Source organism: Puma concolor, chromosome A2 (assembly GCF_028749965.1).
Source record: "Puma concolor isolate L17-30 chromosome A2, mPumCon1.1.hap2, whole genome shotgun sequence".
In the NCBI taxonomy this organism is placed as follows: domain Eukaryota; kingdom Metazoa; phylum Chordata; class Mammalia; order Carnivora; family Felidae; genus Puma; species Puma concolor.
The window spans coordinates 62530610-62557771 of record NC_141668.1 but is presented as its reverse complement, the minus strand read 5'-3'; the positions used below and the strand labels follow the sequence as shown (position 1 = coordinate 62557771).

Genomic DNA, 27162 nt, shown 5'->3' with positions numbered 1-27162 from the left:
TAAAATTAGTTTTCTCCATATAGACTGGATATCTTTCTCATATTTAAAAAAATTTAAAAATATTTATTTATTTTTGAGAGAAAGAGAGAGCTTAAAAAGGGGAGGGGCAGAGAAAGAGGGAGACACAGAAACCGAGTGGTCTCCACACTCTGAGCTGTCAGCACAGAGCCCGACGCAGGGCTGGAACTCCAAACTTTGAGATCATGACCTGAGCTGAAGTCGGATGCTTAACCGACTGAGCCACCCAGGCGCCCCTGGGTATCTTTCGTATTAAATGTAAACTTTGGTATTTTATCGTTTTCTGATACTGTTAATTAAATTATATATATTAATATATTAACTGGTAATTTCATAAAGGAAAGCTAGATGGTCATTTTTTATACATTTATCTAGTATTTGGCACCTTATATTCATTTACTGTTTAGCTTATGCAAAATTTACTACATATGTCATGATACAACTTTCAAATAATAATGTTGTCTCTTACTGAAATTTTCAGTATTTATGACTTACTTAAATTTGTTACCATTATATTACCTTACTTTTCTAAAAGTATTAAGTAGTGATAGAAAAATCCCTGTATTCTTCCTAATATTTTGAATGCTTTTAATATGCCATTATTAATATGATATTAACTATGCATTTGTAGAAAAGGTTTTACATATTTTCAATAGTTTTTAATTTTGAAAAATGGCAAACCTTTTTTTTTTCTTTTTAATGTTTGTTTATTTTTGAACTAGAGAGAGCTTGAGCAGGGAAGGGACAGAGAGAGAGAGAGAGAGAGACAGAGAGAGAGACAGAAGATCTGAAATGGGTTCTGCATGGACAGCAGAGAGCCCCATGTGGGGCTCAGGCAATGGCCTGAGCCAAAGTCAGAGCCTTAAGGGACTGAGACACCCAGGTGCCCAAACCTGTTTTGTTTTTTTTTAATCATTACACTAATATTTACCACTATGGCTTTCTTAAAACTTTACTTGGTCAACAGATTTTAGTCCTTAAATATAATACTTAAATTTATTTGCTAATTATATTGTTTGAAACTATAGCATTTATATTCCTATGTGTATTTTCTTTTTGGGGTCGTTCATGAGGTAATGATATTGACATTTGCAAGCTATGCAAAATGAATGGGAAAACATTCCATTTTAATCTATATTCTGAAATAACTTCTAATATATAAGAATTATTTGTGCTGTGAAAGACCATCTTACATGACACCAGAACTACCAAACTAGTTTTCTCACTACATGCTATTTTTTCATCTTTGTTATATGCTTAGAGCAGTGGTTCTCAAAGCATGATCCTAGAAAAGCCATACTGGAATCACCTGGGAACTTGTTAGAACCATAAATTTGGGTGCCCCATCTCAGACCTAATGAAATAGAAAGGATATAAGGATCATCAAACTGGAGTTCAACATGCCCTTCAGGTGATTCTAATATATACTTAAATTTGAGAACTACTGGCTTAGATTTACTACTCCCTCCTCTTAAGCAAATTTCAGCTACTTATTTTAGAATGCAAAATATTCCGTTTCTTCCATATGATAAAGTTTAATGACATAAACATGCAAACCACATACTTTTGTAATTAAATATTTTCCATAGCTGTAGTTATAGCCTTAAACTAATTATGCTGCATATTTAATTTCTGTTAATGTATATATACATATATATACATATGTATAATATATATATATATAATATATAATTATATATATATATTATATTATATATATTCTTGGAGAGGAACATCACCAAGATGGCAGAATAGGAGTTTTCGGCTATAATCCCCCACAAAGAGCCATAAAAGTGACCACTCACAGATCACAGTACCTTTGTGGGAGTCAGAGGGTCCAGCGAAGCTCTGGCACACCACTGGAGCAAAAGATCCGACAACAGATGCAAGGTGGAGGGCAAGAACACTCTCACTTCACCTGCGATGCCCCTTCGCAAGGTGGCGCAGCTCAGTGACAAAGGCAATGACCCTCAGCTGGAGATTTCTCTCACGGAAGACCCTGAGTGTTGTTGAGTGCGCATCTTCCTAAACTTTGCTGCACACTGCCGGACAGAACACTTCTTTTTTTTTTTTTTTTTTTTTTTTGCCTCACCCAGAATACTGAGGGCATCAGCACAGCTGAGTGGTAAGGAGAGGTTGGGAGCAGGCAGCAGACGCGAGGACTCACGGCCAAAAAGGTTTCAAACTCAATAGAGGATGATGGAACCTTCAAACCACGAACTGCATCAGGCCTGCCCACAGCACCTTGTTAAAACCCCACTGCCCCACGGCCACCCGCCCTGCCTAGACTACCCCCACATCCCCGACCGAGAACATGCCCCAGAGCGCGCTCCGCCCCGGAGCGCACCCTTGTGCGTGGGAAGGCAAGCTTGGCCGCCTGCTTCTGAGCATGTGCACACTGCCGGGTCAACTCTGCAGGATTGCAGGCTGGCCGGGAAACTTTAGCTTTCCCGTGCACCGCTCTGGAGAAAACACACAGGAGCCTCTCAACACCCACCCAGGCTTTGAGGATCGAGAGAAAGCATCCATTCTTAAAAATTTACCCCCCTCCCTATGTCCCCGTCCCAAGATATGGGGAAGAGGTGCATCTACAGAAAAGCTCTGGGACAGTTTCAGACTCCCTAACTGAGCTGACTGAAGCCAGGGAGCAGGGAGTTGGAGGAGTTGAATGCTTCTTCAAGTGCAGTCTGTGGATTTGAAAGCAGTGCTGTTATCTGGTTCCAGTGATCTGGGAGTGGTCCTGCCTGCTCAAGACCCTTAGCAGTGATCTGGGAGTGGTCCTGCCTGCTCAAGACCCTTAGCAGTGATCTGGGAGTGGTCCTGTCTGCTCAGAAACCCACGGGGTCAAGCTCATCCCAGCCGTGCTCCCGGCAGCAAGCTTGCCAACATCCTTCCGACTGCGGATACTGAAGCAGTCCGGTAATTCACCTCCAGCGCTGATCAGCCACTACTTTTTAGTAAACCTGCTTGTTTGTATTGCCACATTATGAGCTTTACACTTACCAAGAATCATTTTTGTTGTTTCCAACACTGTTTATACCAATTTAGTTTTTATTATAATTACTAATTTAATTTCATACTATATAAAATAAAAATATGATTGCAAAATTTTTTGTTTTATATCGAAAAGAAGATCTGATATATGCAATGCTGAAACTGCTATAGAATTATATATTTTTTGTTATAGAATTACCTATAAGGAAAATCATTATAGAAGATTTAAGGATTATAAAAATCTAGAAGGGTTTTATACTCAGATTGCATCCTAAGTGTCTTTTGAGTTTTTATTCCACTTAACAGAAACTGCAAATGGAAATCATTAGATGGTTTATTACGGAATGTGATTTACACAAGACTGACTTTGTAGAACCTCGGATCCACATTCGAACAAACGGTATTAGATGGGCCTATAAGGGAAGATTGACCAATTCTATTGTATTTATAAGTTAGGTTAAAATATTCAAAATTCTGTGTATCATTTTTATGACACTTTATCTTTCGGTTAATATGTAGCTGTCACTCCTGGCAGAAGCACTCCTGTTGCACATATTGGACTACTTAACTTCCTGATTATAAGCATTCAATCATTTCATGGCCCCTCTTGAAAGGCAAACACCACACCTGGCTTCCAAGATTCTTCAAGATATGGAAGTGGCAACATGGCAACAGCCTTTTTTTTTTTTTTTTTTTTTTTTTGCCATATGTCTCCACCTTCTCTATGTTCCAGGCTCATGGACTGGAACACATCAAATGTTTTCTTACCTCAATTTCTTTACATAGAGTTACACCTGCTTGCCCTGCTCTGTCCATCTCTTTAGTGACCAGTTCATTTTTGTACTCCTCAGATCTTTGCTTAAATACATCTTCTTTTCTAGGCTTTCCCTGACCATCAGATCTAAAGTTCCTTATTCTAGCTCATGATAACTTTAGTTTTCGTTCATTGAATTTATAACAATTTCCGAAAAAATGTGTACTTGTGGATTTGTTTTTTAATGATTCTACCATTAAACTCTAAGCTCTAATAATGACTTGATCTGTTTAACTCGTTCCTAGAACACTAAGGCCTGGCCAAAAATGAGGAGGACTTAGTTTTGTTTATTAAACAAATGGCTGAAGAATCAACTATGAGGACAAAATTAATGGCATATGTGAATCTGGTGGTATGGAAAGTTTTCTTCCTGCGATTATCGGGATTATCTATAGTTATTTTCAAGTGTAAACTAAGAGTGAAAGGTGACACATACCAGTTGTTTTTCATTAATTTCTATATCTGTGCCTCTAATGTGATTGTTCAGCTTTTCATGACAATTCTCTCGCCTTACTATAATGTACGCTTAGTGATCACATAGATTCCTTCTATCTTGTTCACTGCCATTCCTCAAACAGTATCTGGCACACAGTAGGTGCTATATAATTATGCTTTTATTGAAGGACCACCACTGTACAACAATATCTATTTTTAGAGTTAATTATGATTTCAGGATTATTTCCAGTTGTTCTGGCTAAAATTGAAAAGCATTACGCAGAAGGAATTAGCAGAAATGGGCTGGTTATTTACCCATTTCCCTTCTCTTCCTGCACAGAAAGAATTCCTTCTGCAGCTTCCTTAAAATTAGGTGCAGCAAATGATTCAGATAGGGACAGTGGTTTTGAGTGAAACATTTTCCAAGCCTGGCCCATAAAAGCCCTCCTTTCAAAAGTCCTCTGTTTTCTTGAGCCTGGGCCACTGAGTGACCAAGTGGACTAGAACCTCTCTCCAAATGTTAACCCATGCTGTCTACTGGTGACAGAACTGATTCTTTTTTTTTTTTTTTTTTTTAATGTTTATTTATCTTTGAGAGACAGAGACAGACAGAGCATGAGTGGGGGAGGAGCAGAGAGAGAGACACAGAATCCAAAGCAGGCTCCAGGCTCTGAGCTGTCGGCACAGAGCCCGATGCAGGGCTCAAACCCACAAACCGTGAGATCCTGACCTAAGCCGAAGTTGGACACCTAACCAACTGAGCCACCCAGGCACCCCAAGGGAAGAACTAATCCTTAGTTGTTGTCAGACCACTGTTATTCTGGGGTTGTTTGTGCCAGTACTCAACCCACTCTGACTAATACAAGGGATATTCCACAGGGCATATGAAGATGATATTTATATATTTCTGACCGTCACAGGTTTTTCTAAAAGTTTGAAGCAAGTTCTACATAAAGTATAAAACGCTTATGGCCAGCCAATGAAGGGCAATACATGAAATCCTGAAAACTCTACTGATAATACAGTCAAACTTTGAGATCTCCTTGTAACTAGGAGGTATAAAGTTCTAAGAGATAGTTTCCAGTACAAATTGTATGCCAACTTCATGTGTCCCATGCTGGTGATATGAAAAAGCTGAAATCCCCCCCTCATCCTTTCAATATTCCAACTGCTCTGCTTCTTATATATTCAGGAATAGCTTGAGATAGATCATTCATTTCATTTTATTGTTTTTTGGATCCACTGAGACAGGAGAATACAAATTGCTAAGTAGAAGGTGGCCTTGCTGAGGGACAGCCAAAGCTTGAACTCTGCTCTGATTCCGATCCTGAGTGTTGAGCCTTTGGATTGCTGGGGCAGAAGCAAATATCTCAGGGAGGGATTTTCTCCTTTCTTCCTACCCCACATTCCCATGTTTTACTCACTGAAAGAGGCTCCAAGTCAAACGGACAAAGACCCTTCTAAAGTGACCTCACTCAAAATCCACTTTGTTTAGTTATTTCTGTTCTACTTCAAAATCACAAATATATTTGATATATTCTTTTATTAGGTCCTAAACTTGGCATTTCAAATTTAGTACTTAAATACATCTAGCAATTACCTATGTAATGTGAGGTAGACTTCTAACAAAATTGTCTTTCCTTAGGAAGCTAATTTTTGAACATTAAGTGATTTGCAATCTGAACTATACAATCTGTCATTTCGCCAATGAGTCTTTGTGCCATGTCTATACTGTCATTATATGTCCCTCTACCTCTCTGATTCATCCATCTTTTCATTTCACAGCACCATTCTATTATCATTTCCAGGCCACTTGCGGTATGTCTAATTTGGTCAAACAGTTCTCCATCTTTTCTTTGTATTGAAATTGACTTACTTTGGGATATATAGTTTAAAATCGGTTTTTCGAATTTGTCATAAATCCAGCGCTAATCTTCATTAGTTACAGATAAATGTATAAATTAATTTGCATATTATATTAAGCTATCTCATCTAAGAATAGGAAATGTCTCTGTTCTGATCCCTCATGTCTTTGTAGAGAGTTTTAACATTTTCTATACATAGGTCTTGTATATACTTTATTAATTATTAGATGTTTTCTGTTTTTTACTGCTGTTTTTGTAAATTCATTGATTATTGCTGATATAATGGAGTATTTGTGAATATATATATTAGGGAGAGAGAGAAAACAAACATGAGTGGGGGAGAGGGGCAGGAGGAGAGAAAGAGAGAGAGAGTGGGAGACAGTGAGAGAGAGAGAGGAGAGAGAGAGAGAGAGAGAGAGAGAGAGAGACAGAGAGAATATCTTAAACAGGCTCCACTCAGCAGGGGGCCTGGCACAGGCCTACAACCTACAACCCTGGGATCATGACCTGAGCCAAAATCAACAGTTGGATGCTCAACCGACTAAGCCACGCAGACACCTTATACTTTGAATATTTAAGTTGGTTTTCAGTTTGGCAACTTTGCTACTCTCCCATATTTAGTTCTAATATATTTTCAATTGAGATATTATATTTTGTGTCTATGGGTTTTTTTATTTGTTTGTTTTTCTGGTCTTTTTCATTCTACATTGTTTATTTGTAATTCTCTCCACTGTAATTTTATAAAATCAATTTTGCAATAGAACTGATTAATTCTTTTCAATTATCCAGTATTTTGTTGTGCCAGCATTCTATATATTTTTTTTTTCCTGTTGTTGTTAATCTTTGCTATATTTCCCATCTTATTTTTATTAGTTTCCTTTCTCATTTCTTTGGGTTTTAGCTATTTCTCCTTTCCCAACACCTTGAGTTTTGTATTTAATATGTCTGTTTCTTGATACCAGGGTTTCTCAACCTCAGCACTACTGACATTTTGAGCTATGTAATTCTTTCTTGTGTGTCTGGGGGCTTGTTTTGTGCACTGGGAGTGCTTAGCAGCATTCCTAGCCTCTACCCACTAGCTGCCAATAGCCATCCCCTCTCATTCATGACAATCAAATGTGTGTGCAAACATTGCCAAGTATCTCCTGTGGTGGGAAAAAAATTATATGCTGTTGAGGGCCACTGGAAACTGACCAAAAGCATATAAAAACTGAGAAGTGTTTATCCAAGAAAAACTACTTAAGTTCAGATAAGAGCAGTGGCAATCGGCATGATTCAGCTTTGGGCTACTCCCTTATCCTCCAGCTCCATCAGTGTTCTACTTCTAAAGTGTGAGCAAGCCATGAAAGCAAGCAACTTTACTGGCAGGGGAACTGATTGGATTTGGAGTGGAAGGTAGAAAAACTCCATGACCCAGAGAGTTATCTAAAACAAGAGTAATCTCAGTAGCAAGTGGGTAAGGAAGGCCAGTGTCCCAGCTGGCTTGAGTTTGCAAAACTGATTAAGGCAAACAACTAAGGAGCCAGCTAACAGGAAATTCAACAGGAGACCTGAGGAATGAGATAGCCATAATGGGCCTTGATTGGCTGTCTGAAAGGCTGTATGCACGTGCAAGGCTGCAAACATGTTCAGGAAAGACCAAAAAGAGCCCTAGTTGACTATACATCCTTGACTAGTGAGAATTTTTATGCATGGGCAAAAGAGACAGAAGTAGGGATGGCAGATATTAAAAGCTGAAGTAGGATTAAAAATTGCCTGAAGTGTATGTGTGTTCCCCAGCGAACACACAGATCCAATGGCAAAGGGGTGAAGATTTATTGCCACAAACTTACTGAGCACAAACTCTGATCAATCATGCTGACACAGAGGTGATCTCCAGGAAGCCAGGATTAAAATAAACACAAGAATTAAAAAGAGAAAACAAAACAAAACTGAGTCATCAGCAGCCATACACCACAGGAGAGAAATGCTCCACATGGTAAGTGTGGGCAAGTCACTAAACAAACACAGGAACAACTATAACCACTGTGAGCAGATCCAAATCCAAACTTATTACAATAAATTGTATATAATATCCAGTTACCAGCAAAAAATTAGAAGACATGCAGAGGAAGAGCAAACTGTGGCACATGTTTTGGGAAAAATAGTCTTGGATGTGGTCAAGATGTTATTAAATTCTCTGATGAGCACCAGATGTTGAACTTAGCAGAAAATGACTTCACAACAGCTATTTTAAACATGTCAAAGGAACTAAAGTAAACTATATTTAAAGAATAAAGGAAAGCATAACAACAATGACTCTTCAAATAAAAAATACCAATTAAAAATGGAGAAATTATAAAAGGAGAAACAAATGGAAATTCTGGAGTTAAAAACTACATTAATCAAAACAAACAAAAAATACACTTAAGGAACTCAAGAGAATGGCATTATTCATAACATCCAAAGAATCAAAACAATCTAAATGCCTCTCAACTGGTGAATGAGTAAACAATATGTGGCATGCCCACACAATGGGATACTACTCAGCAATAAAATGGAATACAGTATTTATGCAGTTCATATGGGTGAACTTCAAAGATATTATGTGAAGTGAAACAAGCCAGATGCAAAGGACTACATATTGTATGATTTCTTTTAGGTGAAATATCTATATACAAAAAAATTAGTTGTTTAGAGTTAGGTGAAGAAGCCAGAATTGACTACAAATGGGCATGAAGCTTCTTGTTTAGGTAATGAAAATCTTGTAAAATTGGATGGATTTAGTAAAATCATAGTTCACTTAAAATGAGTGAATTAGGTTGTGTGTAAGTTACATGCCCATAAAACGGTTAAAAACATTATTATGCATACTTCATATCAAATATAAGTAGGACTTTTTGGATCAAATGCATTACACTTTTGTTGCAAATAATAATAGTGTAATAGTATTATTAATGATTGTATATTTACCTTTCATTATGTACCATTGTTTGAGGCTCTTTAAATGTATAACGACATTATTTGTAACAATGAGAGTACAGATAAATAAATGGACACTCAGAAAAAATATTGCTAAAGGAACCTTGCTCAGGTAGCTTAACTTCCTAAATTCACAGATTCAATCAATGACTTCTGTAATCTACGAGAGCAGTGTGTGTGGGTGCTTGTGTGTGTGTGTGTGTGTGTCTGAGTGTGTGTGAGTGTGTGTGTGTGCAGGCACATGAGACAGTATGTAGCATGACATGAGATTAATATTAAACAGTGTACGTTAAATGAAATGTAATGTACATAATATATCTTAAGAATTAATAATTACCAAGTAACATATATGTATGTATAAAATCACTATTAAAAATATTAATTCCTTAGGGATTAGAATTACAATAATTATTTTAATTGTCAAATGATATTTTACTTTCCATCTAAGATTTTTCAAGAAATTAAGTAAAAAGTTAGCCTTTTGACATTTTAACCACTTGAGAATGATAGTAGCATTTTTCTTAGACTTCAGACCTAAGCGTAAAAACCTAATAGGTTATAATATTTTGATACATATCTCAAAGTAAGATAAAATTTGATGCATCATCTTCACATTTTAACTGTGGAGTTTCAGTCTATATTCATAAACATAACTATCTTACAAACCATTCTACCCTTTATTTTAGTAACCCAAATAGTCAAATCAACTGGGGAAAAAAAAAGTTTCTTTCCTTTGTTTAACACATGAAAAATTTATCTATTGCTGATTCTTTGACTTTGAATAAATTCGTAAGTTTTATTATAGCCCATTAAAAGAGGTGTTTTGCTGACACAGAGGTAAAATAAATTATTTATAATCAGTAAATCTTCACAGTGTAAGAGTTTATACACAGTGATTATTCCAGACTGGTAAAAAAGAACATTTAACGCAAAATCTTACCACGCCAATGGAAAAGTAATTATTGATGATACTGTAAGGCACTGGGTCTCCCTTCTCATCTTTGTCATTAGGTATGACTTCAAACTTCCACCTGTCCAACATGATTTCTGTGCTGTTTTCAATGTCTTTTAGGATTTTCATCAGATTCTCACCTTCATAACCTAATGAAACAAAAATTATCTTGAGAAAAAAAAAATAACCAAATAACAAAAGCTGTATTTATGTGTGTCTGAGTGTGTGCATGTGGATACATCACTCTAAAGCTAAACAATGCATTTTAAAGCAAAGTCTAATACAAGATAAAGAATTAACTGTAATCGTTAAGCTCATAAAAATATTTTACCTTTAGCTTTAATTTGCAACTCACATTCCTCTCCTAGGGTGCCAATTCTCAATATAGTCCAAGAACAAATGAATATCTCCACTGCTTATCCCCTCAAAACTATATCATTGAATTCAGAATGAAATTAATGCCTGCTTTAACAGGCAACAGCCTTGACCCAGTTGCTGAAGTAAAAATCCTGGATGCAATTTTAGACTTGACCCTTTACAATCCTCCTTTATCTTCACACTTTGCTCTCTACTGATACGAAACAACTTTCAGTTTAAGTAGAAGAAGGGCCTTCTCTTTCTCACTTTGTGCACTATATTGCCTTATTCTATATACCCAGAGTACCCTTTTCTTTTGGTTGCCTTGCTTCTGCTCCCTTTGCAGGTTTTATATTTGATAGCGCTTCTTTCCAGAAGCCACCCTCCCAAAATAAATGGCTTCTATACAGTGCCACAGCACACAGCTCTCCAAACTAGCGGCACCTTAGAACCACTACATTGCATTATAGTTATTTGCATTGTTCTCACTGCAAGTGTCCTTTACCAGGTCTTCCCGGGAGCAGATGCTCAACAAGTCTTGTTTTAATGAGTCTACTGCAGATAGTCAACATGGCCTGAAACTACAATTATTGCTTACTATGATATTTTCTCTTAAATGTATTTGTATCTATATAACCTTATAGTTCAGACATCCTAATCCCAGTTGTGTTATTTAATATTTGCTGTTAACCTCCCTAAATAGAGTCCTCCTCCTAAGTAAAAACTTAGATTTATTGTGAGAATTAAATGAGAAAATGCATAAAAGGTCTTAGTATATGAGGCCTAAGAATAGGAATTTCTCAACTGTATATGACTACTAATGATAATAGAATTAGAAATATTGTATTAAGTTAAATAATATCTCCCTCTCTAACTCTGCACACACATACACACACACATTCTTGAGAGTATATTTTGAATTGAAACAAGATTTTCATAGATTTTCTGTGTCCAACTTTGGTCTATATTTTAATAATGTATTCATTGAACAAGTAACTGCCTGAGGCTATGAGGCCTGATCAGAGGTGTTAGCACACATAACACTGGAATTAATTGGATTAAAAGAAAGAAGAATAGGCACTGTAATATGCCAACATTCTTTAAAAATAAATAAGTGTAATTATGGTGTATTTGTTGAATTAACTATTAGAGGTAAGACAGACAGAAACTAGGAATGCCTATTTCGGCGCCTACCATTACATTTTTCTTACACAGGTAAAATAATTATGTACTAATTAATACATAAAGCAAAGAGTACAACAAACAATGATTAGACACATAGAAACATTAGAAGTATCACATATTATTTTCGTAGATGTTACATCATATTTTTGCAGTAAAATTTAAAAACTTTGAATATACATAATAATTTGCATACAATTGTACTCAGACATTTGGCAGGCTCCCACAATGTGCAGATTATAATAAGAGCCAACTATCTCTGGTTAGTCTTCCTCACGATGGGGGCTTTAAGGAATAGTCCCAAGCAGCTGCAAAAACTCCTTTTGTTTCGGGGAACTTCCCTATCTTCTCTGGCCCAACATGGACTGCCCATTTCCGCTTGTTGGTGGAAAAAAAAAAAAAAATCCACATCTGCTCATCTAGTCAAGCTGACTGGTTTTAGGACCAGGAGACCTCTTTTTGTCTGCCCTCTGGGCTTTTATCTGCCTCTGGACTTCTTACCAAAGCTCATCCCTTCAGCCGCAATTGCCCTCCCTCTGCCTGTTTCCGCACCACCTTGGGTGCCGCCTAGAAACTGGTTCCTATACCATCCTCAGGGCCTCAGGCACCACCAGCTCCTCCTCCCACCCTCTGGTCAAGGGGCAGCAAGGAGCCACTCACTTCAGAGTTCCCCACAGGTGCCCCAGGGAAAAAGTAACACTGGGGAACAAATTAATTGACTTTTAAATAGGCACAGATGGAACATATTTGGTATTTAAATTTAAGTTTGTTGGTTTCATTAAGATATGCACATCTTTAGGGTCATCAGCATTAAATATATAAAAATTTGTCTACTTAGGTTTACTAAAGGTCAAATAAGCTCATGCTATCTCTGTTGCAATGTGTTTGTTTCAAAATGTTCTTGGGTGATTGTTAAGATGGCTTTCAGGGTCTTTGATAACCTGAACCTTTGAAGTTTTGCTTGGATGATAAACTGGGTGAAATTCACTGGACATTTAGGACTTTTCTAAATCAGGTGGAATGCTAAAGCATTGCTAACTAAACATAGGTTTATGCTTTTGACTTTTTTTTTATTGTTTATTTATTTTTGAGAGAGACAAAGCATGAGCAGGGAGCATCCGAGAGAGAGGGAGACACAGATTCTGGTGCAGGCTCCCAGCTCTGAGCTGTCAGCACAGACGTGGGGCTCAAAGCCACAAACCGCCAGATCATTGACCTGAGCCAAAGTCAGACATCCAATCAACTGAGCCACCCAGGTGCCCCTATGCTTTTGACTTATAGCAGAAAAACTAAGGATATTTGGGTCTGTTGGAAAACATGCTTTGTGCTTAATTGATTCATAAGTTTGCCATCTAAGGAATTCTGATGTAACAATTCACAATTGGTTACTGCTTAGTTTTCACTGGAGACTAAGGTTTCTAACCATTAAAATTCTGCTTAATGTAATTAACACTGGTACAAATAAGGAAATAAGGAAGCAAGGAAATAAGTAAAAGCAAATATGTTTGTAGAAAAGTAGATGTTTAAGTTATAAGGAAAGGAAATACATTTTTGTTGACAGTAAAAAAAAAAAAAAAAAAGGGAATTTTGTCCTAAACAAGACTGGTAGTTTGAAGAGAAATGGCTTGGGACAAAATCTGAATGCAAAGGAAAATTGTAGAAGGTTCGTGCAGGGAAATCTTTGGAAAGGAATTTTATGTGTGGTCAGGGAGACTAAGATTAAAATGAACAGATTTTAAAAGTACCCTGGTATAAGATTAAAATTCCCCCTCCTTTGAGCCAAAGGCTGGGAAAATGGTGGCAATACCCTCGTTGCTGGCCTCCAAATACTCTACATTTGTGTTTCTGCAAGGCAGATGAATATGGCCTGTGCCATATGAGGGATGGATGGATGGCTATGATAATATAGAGGGTTTTTAGTGAGATACATGGGAGCCATTTTGCTACACTTAACCCAGTGTCTGCCAATGTGCAACAACCTCGATATTGTAAAATGGATACCCACATGGCTGGAATGTATTTATGTGGGCATTGCTGGAAAAGGCAGGGGAATAGACCTCAGTTTTGACGCTTTTAGCCCCCCTCAATGGCCAATTTTATCCTTACAAAAAAGGTTTTTCACCAGTCTTTTGACATGTATTTGTAAAGAGGAACAGTTTTTATTATGATCAATACATAAATTACTGTACAGCCAAAAATAAAATGAGCACATCCTCTACATCCAGGGAAGTCTTGCTTGGTCACAGCTGATACCCCCGAAGTCCCACAGGTGGGAAATGGAGGGGTGTGAGGAATCGGGAAGACAAGGTCGTTCTTGGAGGTAGGGTCAAGTGCGGGTAAAAGCGACTACTGCCAGCACCTCACAAGACTGACAGGGCTTTTGGCTGCCAGTTGCATAGCCAGGCTAAGTACAGTGGTTAGGAGATAAGGTTTCTTCTGGCCAGAGATAGGAGATTGAGATAAGGGATGCCTATTCCTCCTTTTTCCTGTAGAAATTGGAATTCTATAGGCAATTGGCAATTCCCCAACCGAGGCCAATCCTCCTTTTGGATGCATTATCACAAATTGGGATAATTTTGATCCACATACCCTGAAAGAAAAGCGACTCGTTTTCTTTTGCACCAAGTCTTGGCCCCAGTACAAATTAGAGGAGGAAAACAGGTCACCAGAGGAAAATATCAATTATGATACTATCCTCCAATTGGACTGTTTTACAAATGTGAGGAGGAATTGAGGAGAAGTCACCTATGTTCAGTGTTTTGGGGGCCTTAAGAGAGAATCGAGTTATGTATAAGGTCCATTCTGGCCTGTTGGCAATGCTTTCCAAGAGTTCATAAGAACCTTTGCCTGTACCCAAAGCAGACCTAGAAAAGGAGAAAAGGAAGTCTTCCATCTCAGCCTCTTCCTCCTCAGGTCCTCGATCTGTACATTCAGACTTAAAAACATACACTTCTGCTCCCTTCTGCCCATGTTATCCAGGCCCTCCCCATAATGCAACAGGCATATTTCCCCTACAAGAAGCTCAAGTGCTGGAAGGGAGGACACAAGGAGGCACCACTGTGATAAGATTACAAGTACTTTTTCATTACAAGATTTAAGACAGATAAAAGGAGATCTAGGTAAAATTTCTGATGATCCAGATAGACATATAAGGGCTTTTTAGAATATTCTGGAAAGATATAATGCTTTTGCTGATTCAGACTCTTAATGAGACAGAGAAGCATAGGGTTCTGGCAGCAGCTGAGAGATATGGGGACTCAGAAAGCAATTCATTAGTTATCATGGGACTAGAGGTCCTATAGGGAACCAGAAAGGACCCAGGCAGTCCTGCTCCAAGATCCTAATTGGGACTATGACCATCTCATTGAGGAATGGATGGCCTTTGTTTTTGGAAAAAACAAAGCTTGTTTTTGGAAAAATTAATGAGGTCCCAAGTTAAACCTTTAAATTATGCTAAATTAGCCACTATTACGCAAACACAAGATGAAAACCTGGTGGCCTTCCTGGAAAGGTTGAGGGTAAATATATGGGTATCTCCCTTACACCCCCCAAAGCTGCGAGGATCCTAAAGGACAAATTTGTCACTCAATCAGCCCCAGATATTTGGAGAAAGCTGCAAAAAGTTGGCTGTTGGCCTGGAAGGGACCCTGGAGGAGTTCTTTGGAGCTGTCAAATGGGTACATTACAACTGAGATCATGAGGAGAGTAAGGAACAGAAAAGGAGGCTTAAGAAAAAATCTGAGGCCTTGGTTGTGGTTTTCCACACTATGTCAGACTGGATTTCCCCAGGTCCGGAACCAAGTGCCATTTACTTGTCCATTCAGGGCACTGGGAGTCTGAATGCCTTCAGGGACCTCTGTCTATGAGGGCTTGGATAACCAATGTCCCTGAAAGGGAGTGATATAGTCCAAGGCTCTTTAAAATGGCTCCCCAAAACCAACTAGCTATCGTAAACCCAAAGCGTCTGGTAACTCTGGATATACAAGGTAAACCAGTTGATTTCCTTCCTGACACTGGAACCATCTTTTCTGTCCTCCTTTCCACTCCCGGCCAACTATCTGAACACTGCATAATGATTAGAGGCATCTCTGAAAAATTTTTCTCTCAGCTACCAGGGTGCATATGGGAGACTTGATTTTTTCATATTCTATTTTTTTTAATGTTTATTTATTTTGAAGGAGAGAGTGTGAGCAGGGGAGAGGCAGAGAGAGAGGGAGACAGAATCTGAAGTGGGCTCCAGGCTCTGAGCTGTCAGCACAGAGCCTGATGCAGGGCTCGAACTCACGAATTTTGAGATCATGACCTGAGCTGAAGTTGGACACCCAACTAACTGAGCCACCCAGGCATCTTTAATTTTTTCATATTCTTTTTTGATAATGCCAGAGAGCTCCACTCCCTTGCTAGAAAGAGATATTATGACCAAATTAGGGACTATAGTGCTACTAGCTCCAGGATAGATACACAATTGCCTAAACTAACAGCAATCTGGATATCAAAGAACAATCTTTCCTTGAGGTAAATTTAAATACCCCTCATGGAGTTGTTCCTATGGAAACTGGATAGCCAGAAGAAAATCTGAGGATTGAGAACCATAAACTAGTTCAGGTACTTAATCATTCTAACTAATGATATCACAGGATCCAAATAAGTATGGAGGAGGGAAGAAAACTACAGTCAAATTAGTTTAAAAAATGACCAGACATGTGAGAAATTTTTTGGATGGCTACAATAGGTCTTTCCTTCCTATGGTTAGGCCTCCTCCTTAAGAGGCATTGCATTTTGCCAAGAAGCATAAAATACCTAGGAATAAATCTAACCAAAGATGTAAAAGATCTGTATGCTGAAAACTATAGAAAGCTTATGAAGGTAATTGAAGAATATATAAAGAAATGGAAAGACATTCCCTGCTCATGGATTGGAAGAATAAATATTGTCAAAATGTCAATACTACCCAAAGCTATCTACACATTCAATGCAATCCCAATCAAAATTGCACCAGCATTCTCTCGAAACTAGAACAAGCAATCCTAAAATTCATATGGAACCACAAAAGGCCCCGAATAGCCAAAGTAATTTTGAAGAAGAAGACTAAAGCAGGAGGCATCACAATCCCAGACTTTAGCCTCTACTACAAAGCTGTCATCATCAAGACAGCATGATATTGGCACAAAAACAGACACATAGACCAATGGAATAGAATAGAAACCCCAGAACTAGACCCACAAACGTATGGCCAACTCATCTTTGACAAAGCAGGAAAGAACATCCAATGGAAAAAAGACTGTCTCTTTAACAAATGGTGCTGGGAGAACTGGACAGCAACATGTAGAAGGTTGAAACTAGACCACTTTCTCACACCATTCACAAAAATAAACTCAAAATGGATAAAGGGCCTGAATGTGAGACAGGAAACCATCAAAACCCTAGAGGAGAAAGCAGGAAAAGACCTCTCTGACCTCAGCCGTAGCAATCTCTTACTCGACACATCCCCAAAGGCAAGGGAATTAAAAGCAAAAATGAATTACTGGGACCTTATGAAGATTAAAAGCTTCTGCACAGCAAAGGAAACAACCAACAAAACTAAAAGGCAACCAACGGAATGGGAAAAGATATTTGCAAATGACATATCGGACAAAGGGCTAGTATCCAAAATCTATAAAGAGCTCACCAAACTCCACACCCGAAAAACAAATAACCCAGTGAAGAAATGGGCAGAAAACATGAATAGACACTTCTCTAAAGAAGACATCCGGATGGCCAACAGGCACATGAAAAGATGCTCAACGTCGTTCCTCATCAGAGAAATACAAATTAAAACTACACTCAGATATCACCTCACGCCAGTCAGAGTGGCCAAAATGAACAAATCAGGAAACTATAGATGCTGGAGAGGATGTGGAGAAACGGGAACCCTCCTGCACTGTTGGTGGGAATGCAAACTGGTGCAGCCACTCTGGAAAACAGTGCGGAGGTTCCTCAGAAAATGAAAAATAGACCTACCCTATGACCCAGCAATAGCACTGCTAGGAATTTACCCAAGGGATACAGGAATACTGATGCATAGGGGCACTTGTACCCCAATGTTTATAGCAGCACTCTCAACAATAGCCAAATTATGGAAAGAGCCTAAATGTCCATCAACTGATGAATGGATAAAGAAATTGTGGTTTATATACACAATGGAGTACTACATGGCAATGAGAAAGAACAAAATATGGCCCTTTGTAGCAACGTAGATGGAACTGGAGAGTGTGATGCTAAGTGAAATAAGCCATACAGAGAAAGACAGATACCATATGGTTTCACTCTTATGTGTATCCTGAGAAACTTAACAGAAACCCATGGGGGAGGGAAGGAAAAAAAAAAAGAGGTTAGAGTGGGAGAGAGCCAAAGCATAAGAGACTCTTAAAAACTGAGAACAAATTGAGGGTTGATGGGGGGTGGGAGGGAGGGGAGGGTGGGTGATGGGTATTGAGGAGGGCCCCTTTTGGGATGAGCACTGGGTGTTGTATGGAAACCAATTTGACAATAAATTTCATATATTGAAAAAAAATAAAAAAAAATAAAAGGGAGTATAGTCAAATCCTGATACACACAAACACACACACACACACACACACACACACACACATACACACACACACAAGAGGCATTGCATTTTGGAATATTAATCCTTGTTGGCCTAACATTCTCTTTGTATGTCATTTGTAGAAGCTGTTGCACATGCCAGAAAATAAGACATCCAAGAAAATTTTGCTAGTCCAGATTTTCCAAACACCTGCCCACTATATCGGACCATGGATCGACCTCTGAACTTGCCCTGACTAATGTTCTCCTGTCATTGCCCCTGCTCAGCAGGAAGCAGTTAAGATCAGGCTTTGTCCCAGTTCCTAATGGCAGTTAGGAATCATGTGTTCAGAGGGTGGGAATATGATAGGAAAAGGATAGGATTCAGTAGGCAGAGGGAAAGATTAGGACCTGAGGTCCCTGAGTGGGAAAAAACACATTTTGTAACAAGGCTGGGAGGGTCTTCATAGCAAACCCCCTCAGGCTTAAGGTCTCTCTTTTGAATACAACAGACACCACCTACTCCCCCTTAAGTTCCCCTTAGGAATTTGACAAAAGACCTGACAGAATTGAACACAAAACCTATGACCCACAAGGAAGTGGTGTGGCCTTAGACTACCCCTCATACAATGGAAATGAACTAATCAGGAATGGACCCAGCACCTAGAGTTATCCAGCTAGTAAGGTAGAACCTGAGAAGGAACAAGGGGGAAGGGGAGAGAAGGCTAATCAGAACCTTATAAAACAAAGCCCTTTGCCTATAGTCACTTTCGAGTGTCCCCTCTCTGTAAAAAGATCTTTCATACTATTCTTCCTTTCTCATCTTATACTCTAATAAAGTTTTGTCTGCTGCTAAAAAAAAATATTTAAACTTACAGAAATTTCATATTTTTAATAGTTTTGCCCTCATTCTTAATGTTGAATGTCTCCTAAATTTTTAATTTCTTATAAAAATAATAAATATTATCCCGCAAATGAATTTTATATATTTTCACAGTTGAACTGAATAAAAAAGTTAAGTATGTTCACCTATTGTGCAAATTCAACTCATTTGAAAATAAATATGATGGTTTTCAGGTGTAAATCAATTTACATATACTAATGTAATATAGTATATTACAATATAGCATGGAAGTATAGTACAATACATATAATAGAAATATATAATATAATATATAATATATTTTGATTACATATATTCAGCAGATACACGGATAAATAATAATGCTTTAAATAAAATATTAAGCTTGTCCTCAGCTGCATCTCAGGTTAACAGCAGCATGGCTCAATATAATGCTAGAAAAATGTAGGAAGAGCAACTGACCAGGAGAGAACAAAGTAGAAATGGATTTAGTGAAATTTAACTATTAGAGCTAGATTCTAGTAGTGTTGTTCACCTTAAAATCTTTACCATTGGTTATTTTCTCAAAGTTTTTATGGATAAGCATGAAAAAGTCTAATGCCAATCAACCTTCTAGCCAAATATAAATGGAAAGAGATAGGCAGTAAATCTATTTTGAGAATCACAACATCTGCAGTTGAGAGCTAATTTTCAAAGGTGAAGAATTCCAAATTGTAGTCCCCAATTTAACAAGTGTCTACACCCTACTTGTTTCTGTTTATCTATGAACAAGCTTGTTAAATAATGATATGTAACTATAAACAGGATTCCAAAACTCAAGAAGGTCATATTTTTTTTTAAAAATACTTATCAAAATCACTAAATATATAAGTAAAAGCCTATTTCTAGAAAAGAATGATGTTATTTTACTTCCAAAATTTTGATTTAAAACGTATAATCCCTCTAGGCTAAGAAACAAAATAAAAGCATAATTAATATTTATTTCCATTTAATGGTGCAATGTTATGACCAAATGTATCTGAAAAGCCACAGGGGTGACTGGGGGGCTGTTGGTTGTCTGACTCTTGATTTTGGCTGAGATCATGATTCCACGGTCATGGAATCGAGCCCCGCATCAGACTCTATGCTGACAGTACTGAGCCAGTTTGAGATTCTCTCTCTTCTTCACACTCTGCCCCTCACACTTTCTGTCTCTCTCTCAAAATAAATGAATAAAACTTTTTTTAAATTTTTAAAAAAATAATCATAGAAATTTTTATAAAGGAAAGTCACATAAAGGAAAGCAATAACATATATTTGTAAGTGTGTGCCCCGTCTAAAACTCTCTTACCCCTCACTCTCACGAGACATTTTCCCTGCCATAATGTTAAATTTTTGTTAGACTAATTATTGGCAGAAAAACTGCAAAGAGAATGTAAACTAAGTATTTTCAAATGCCCTAGGACCTCCTACAGTCTTCCAGTGTTACATTTTCCCAAATATATTCTTATCAAACAATAAGCTTAAAGTCAACATATTACAGTGACCAAAAGTTAACCAATAATTAACCAAGTGATTATTTTCTTTCCCAAATGCTAGGCATGATGATAATTACTACAACTACCTAAAGTACTCAGAACAAACATTAGGCAAACAATTTGATAGCTTGGTATCAGAACCCACAAGGCAGACACTACCATTTTTTCAAATCTGATGAGGAATCGGAAGTACACAGTTGTTAAGCAACTTACTTGCTCGAAGTTAGCTACACACCTGGTGAGAAATAATCACACTTCAGAGCATGTTGCTTTACCAAATGGTATCTCTATTTTCCTAATCACTCCACTTAGGCATCTTGCTGTTTCCCTTAATACCTTGCCTTCCACAAAGCTCCTATCCACTCCACTGGCAGGTTCTATCAGTCCTTCCCTGAAAACACAACTCCAGTTTGTCTACTTGTCTTCATTTGCTTTATCATCACCCTGGTCCAGTCCTTTTATTCTCTAATTATGAAAACTATAGTACAAGTTCTTGTTTGGAAAACTGTGATTGTCTACATTTTCACAATTTCTTCTTAAGTTTGTTATAACCCTCAATTAACCTATTTTCGAAAACATAAATGTCATTGTGTTACACTGCTTTTGAAACTCTTTCCAAGTTTCACTTTGCGCTTCAAATTCAATCTAATAAAATTCTTAACAAGACCACCAAGCCCCAGCATTATTTTGGCTCTTGATTATCTCTCCAATCTCCCCCACTCCATTGCTATCCACCGTCTCTCGACTGATTCAAGAGTCACATCAGCCTTCCTTCAGCCCTTACAGTTTAGGAGGCTAATTCTCCTTCCCTATATTTTAAATCCAGTTTAGGGGCGCCTGGGTGGCGCAGTCGGTTAAGCGTCCGACTTCAGCCAGGTCACGATCTCGCGGTCCGTGGGTTCGAGCCCCGCGTCGGGCTCTGGGCTGATGGCTCAGAGCCTGGAGCCTGTTTCCGATTCTGTGTCTCCCTCTCTCTGCCCCTCCCCCATTCATCTGTGTCTCTCTCTGTCCCAAAAATAAATAAACGTTGAAAAAAAAAAAATTAAAAAAAAAATAAATCCAGTTTAAATGTTACTTCCTCAGAGAGGTGTTCCTGACCATCTAGCTGGATACTTTCCCCCCATTATTCTCTAAATATGTTTGAGTCTTTCAGAGCTTTGACATATACTCCATATATTCCATATCTACAATTCATGTGTCTTTGACCACTGATAATAATACTTAAAACTGTTTCATAAGAAAATCATTAGAAAATGTTCCAAATGTAACTTCTATTTGATTTTGAGATTGAAGGCATTTATAAGTTTGGAATCTAAACAAAATCATTAATTTTCAAACATCAAAAATATTTTTTGAAAGAATACACAAGAAGCCACATGTGTGATTCTCTTCCTTTTAATCAATATGCATGTGTAAGTGCGGCAAACACTAGCATCTTATAAGTAATGGTTCATTCTATCTGTCTGTTGGTCTGTAGATTCTATGAGATTTAATTCAGTGTTTCATGCTATCCTTTTACTAAATTATATCCCTAATGAAACTTACAAATATATAATATACCGAGTTTTTAACTTAGTCTCCAATTCTGACATATACATATACATATACATATACATATACATATACATATACATAATATACACATGACTTAGAGTTTACCAGTAGGCCAAATACTCACAGAACAATTGTTCTCAAATTTTTATTGTAAATCAGAGTCACTTATGGAGTTTGTTTAAAAAGAAAATCATCTGCCTAGGTCACCCCCAGAGATTTCCATTCAGCATATTTGGGGTGAGGTCAGGCCACTGTATTTTTAACAAGCTAAGCAAGGGCTTTTTGATTCACACTGTTTTAGCAGACACTTTTTAAACTTTTCTAAGTGAATTTAGAAGATAAAATTAGATTTAAATTCTGGCTTTTTAAGCAAAATCTGGTTTTATTTTCTTTGTCATCTTCAGGCAAGTAGAGCCTATTAATGATACTTCAAATTATTTTAAGACCTTTTGAAATATTCCCCCCTTATCCTATTTCATACACAATATTCCACTTTGAATTCCTTGAGTGTATCAAGTCCCTTTCTCCTTCTGGGTCTCTGAAATTGAGATTCTTTCTTCCCTATAAAGTCTACCCTCAGTTCTATATGGCTGTCATTATCCACCAATTAGGGTTCTCCCTATGTTATCTTTTCATTTCCTCCGTGAGGCCTTTTGTTCTGTTGGTTATAGGTTTGCTTGTTAGTAGGAAGTCTCAAAATTTACATATGACTTTACATGCTGCTAGAATTCAAGGCCCCTTTGAAGGTAGATCTTGTTTTCTATTACTAACGTTGTATCCCAAGTACAGAACACACTGCCTGGTATAAAGCGGGTCTCAAAAAGTATTATTTAATGTATTCATTCCTGGACAAATCATTCATTAGCCTTTCAATTTTTTTCCTTTGTTTGTGATTTTGCTACACAACTCAGAGATTAAAAATCTGAACATTACTTTAAAGTTAACCCATGCTTATCTCATTTCTTTTTTTTTTTTTTTTTTTTTTTAAATTTTTTTTTTCAACGTTTATTTATTTTTGGGACAGAGAGAGACACAGCATGAACGGGGGAGGGGCAGAGAGAGAGGGAGACACAGAATCGGAAACAGGCTCCAGGCTCTGAGCCATCAGCCCAGAGCCCGACGCGGGGCTCGAACTCACGGACCGCGAGATCGTGACCTGGCTGAAGTCGGAGGCTCAACCGACTGCGCCACCCAGGCGCCCCGCTTATCTCATTTCTTAAGTTAGAAACCCCAAACCAATCAGGTTTAGAAACTTGCCATGCCCCATAAAGTCTATAATTGGTATCAGATTAAAGCCCAGCACAGTCTAGCGATTGGTCCATTATTTGTTCCCTTACCCTAAATTATTGTTCAAAACTAGATACTGTGTCTCTCATAGCAATTATATTTACTAACTTCACACGGCAGTTATCACATATAAAAAATGATGGGCTTAGGTGTTTTTTTTTAAGGGGGGGGAATGTTCTACACTGTATTTCTGTTTTTTAAGATTTTCATTATTGTGTTATGTTTTACCTCCTCCCCATCGCAGGCATCTTGCTAAGTCATTGCCGGTCCCAAGAGGCAGAATAGCAACTGGAGGATGCTTGACAACATTAGCCTTTTCTGTGGAATAGAAAAATAAAGATAAAATAAAATTTTCATCACAGATGGAAAAACAGTAAATAAGACAGATTGGCATGAGGCTTCCCACTAGGTACTTACAAGCAGGAAAAGTGATATTTTATAGCTATATACAATTATAAATTAAGATTAATTTGTGTGTATTTACAGCACTTTATGAAACACAAACAAATACCATAATTTACAAAGTGGTGGGAATTTTCAGGACTTAGGCCCGAATAAAGCCTTTTAAAATTTTAACTCAGTTAAAAATTATGGTGGGTTTGATTTAACATCATTGAAATTCTCAAGGATTCAGGTATATGCATCATAGGAATATACTAGAGGGCTATCATCAGAGTGGAGGTGAGCATTTCTGTAAAAAGTCCTTTTGCACACCAACTCTAGGTATATTTCACTTTAAGGAATAAAATGTTTCAAAAAATCAAACTCTAGAAGCTAGTAAAATGTTAAAAGTGTTTCACTGTGTTATTCCTACCCATGGTGCTGCTTTGGGTCAGAGTAAACAACATAAGAACTGGGTAATTCTGAGATCAGCAGGGTTCTTTGAGATTAAGGTTTACAGAACATAGTGCTTTGGGTTCAGAACAGTAAAGATCTCTGCCATCAAAATTCCACATAGTTTTGTGTAAACCATCATATGCCTTTGATGACTCTCACAAACATATATTACTTTTCTTTATTTTTTCTACCTGCTCAGCCCTCAAAGTGAGTATGTGTCTGTGTGAAGAGTGTGGAGACAACAGATTATTTAGGGATGGATATGCCCCAGTGTAGTCAGTGAGGCTTAGATTTGGGAGGCTAAAACAAACTCACAATATCGTACTGTTTTCACTAACATTCTTACAAGATCTCCGGCTCTATTCAAGCAGCTCTAATTTCTGCAGTTTGTGAATTCTGATTTTCTCCTTAGATAATGCACATTATACTATTTACATCTTTTATTGAAAGGCCCAAGAACACAGTTTTCAGTGTTTCTTTTTTTTTTTTTTTTTTTAATATTTTTAATTTTTTTTTTCAACGTTTATTTATTTTTGGGACAGAGAAAGACAGAGCATGAATGCGGGAGGGGCAGAGAGAGAGGGAGACACAGAATCGGAAACAGGCTCCAGGCTCTGAGCCATCAGCCCAGAGCCCGACGCGGGGCTCGAACTCACGGACCGCGAGATCGTGACCCGGCTGAAGTCGGACGCTTAACCGACTGCGCCACCCAGGCGCCCCTTCAGTGTTTCTTAAAAAAAAAAAAAAATGGACTAAAGTCATAAGATGTTTACCAAAAGTGTATTGACAACATGCATTCACTTTTAATTTGAATACTTTTGTGTGTATGAAAAGATAGAATATTTTCACCTGCATTAACTAAATCAAAGTTTGCTTCAATTTACATAGACAGCAAAACTTCTTTTGAACCAACTATTTCCCTTTGGTGAAGGGCCCGTTTTTAACAAAGAATTGTTCAATGTAGTAGCTGAAATGAGAACTAAAGAAATGGATATTTGTTTGGCATTTATCTCCTGTTAAAGGCCGGTACATGATCATTTTACTTACTTGTAATGAGTTGTGACATCTGACTGTCTCTGAAAAACTAGATAATTTTTCTGAACCATCAAGCTTTTGGGATTCATGTCTGCTTTTGATCCTCAGTCATGTATCTGCTTTGTTTGCTTATTTAAAAAAAATGTTTTAAAAGTTTAAATAGAGAAGCAATATAAAATAAGGTTACGCGTGAGCTCGAATCCTAGGTCTATCAATTCACAGCTCTTAAAACGTTGTTCTAATTATTTAACTTCTCCATATATTAAAGCCTCTCTCTATAAAATGGGATTATCAATACTATGTCAAAAAGTTGTGAGAATGAGGATGGATGGGGTAAAAATATTAGCACAAGGTCTATGAGATAGTTCATGATAAATAAAAAATAGCTATGGTAATAATAATGATTGATGCATGTGATATGAATGTAAACAGAGGGTAAGGTTTCGAGGCTCCATGCTTCAATGAAATAAGTACATCTATTTGGCACACATTTTATCACAAATGCTAAGATGCTCTTTGGCTCCCTCTTCGGGGCAAAGAAAGAAATGGAATTTGTAAAGCCTGATTTGAAAATAGCTCTGAGGATTTAGGAAATTCCAAGAGAAATGGATTTAAAAAAGAAGGATTTCTATATAGAAATTGCAAATTATTTTACCAATTAAAATTTCTAAATGTAGAAAATACATTAAGCCAGTAAATAACGTGCAACATGCCAGATATCCGATTATACCACCGTAGCACTCAAAGATATCAATGCATTAAATAACATAAAAAAAATATAAAGAATTTTCGGTTGCCAGTCTCACCCCAGTGCATTAAATATGTGTCTTCATTACCTATGCAGTCCAAAATCCATCCCACGGTTCCATCTCCACCACAGGCTAACACTCTGAAATCAGGAACATCACGGAAAAAGTTTAACCTGAAAAATAAGCATGTAATGGCACATGATTGATACTTTAAAATTAGGACTTGTAAAGTTTTGTATTCTTAGCATTTTGTCTAATGACAAACATTTTTAGTTTATGAAAACTGTCAGATAACATCAATGATCTTATTGAAAAATATTCAATAACTATCTAGAATAAAATTCTAAAATAAAAGAACATCTCGATTTACACATATTTTAATTGTATATTCTAGATTCATCAACTTTTAAGTTTACAAAAACAAAACTAAGACATTATAATTTTTATTAAAATATCCTCTCATATTTGATCTGCAACTCACAAATAATCCAAAGTGACAAACATTATAGTATTTAATTCAATAATTTTCATTAATGAAAAATGCTCTTTTGAATCATTATATAAATATAACTATTATGCCAGCAAATATATTTTTGAGAGTTTTCAGCCTTTCCACCACTGGAAGAAATCGATCACATTGCTTTTGGGGTTCTGTTTCCTTTGACTTAGAATTTGCAAATAGGAGGCTTCCCCTCGGCTATTGACACGGCCCTCTGTGTTTGCTACTGGGAACACTCAAGCTGAATTGCTGGGTGGGCTGCAATACATGACCATAGCTTCTGTTGCTAATGCAAAGAGCATCTGCTTGTTAAAGAAACCCACCTTGGGGAAAGCTAAAAAGGCAGGTATCGCAGGCAGTTATACAATTGTATATGCCTATTTTCTTGCAACAAAAATAAATAAATAAATAAATAACTGAAACAAGACAGAAATATGTGGAATGTGTCTGTTTATCTCCCTTACCCAGGGGTAACCAACTGGTAGTAATATAATATTCAATCTTCCAGGAAATTTTTCTATATATTTACATATGTGAATGTACACATATGAGCATTATTATTCACATATTTTTAACGTGAATGGGATTATGCTATACATCCTGTTAATGTATTTGTGTCCATTTTTTATTTAAAAATGTGCAAGAGATCCTGCCATGTCAGCTCATATAGGGTTGCA

At 37.3% G+C, this 27162-nt stretch overlaps 1 protein-coding gene across 11 annotated transcripts in view; it reads right to left on the bottom strand.

Annotated features, from left to right (window-relative positions):
- DGKB (diacylglycerol kinase beta) overlaps nucleotides 1-27162 on the bottom strand; it is a 792867-nt gene that overhangs the window by 412130 nt on the left and 353575 nt on the right. For all 11 annotated transcript variants that reach the window (XM_086695070.1, XM_025929944.2, XM_025929941.2 and 8 more), the window contains 3 exons: nucleotides 26074-26159; nucleotides 23594-23683; nucleotides 10028-10188 (listed from right to left, as the gene is read on the bottom strand). In XM_086695070.1, coding sequence (XP_086551196.1) covers nucleotides 10028-10188; nucleotides 23594-23683; nucleotides 26074-26159 — 337 coding nt within the window. The remainder of the gene's footprint in view (nucleotides 1-10027; nucleotides 10189-23593; nucleotides 23684-26073; nucleotides 26160-27162) is intronic.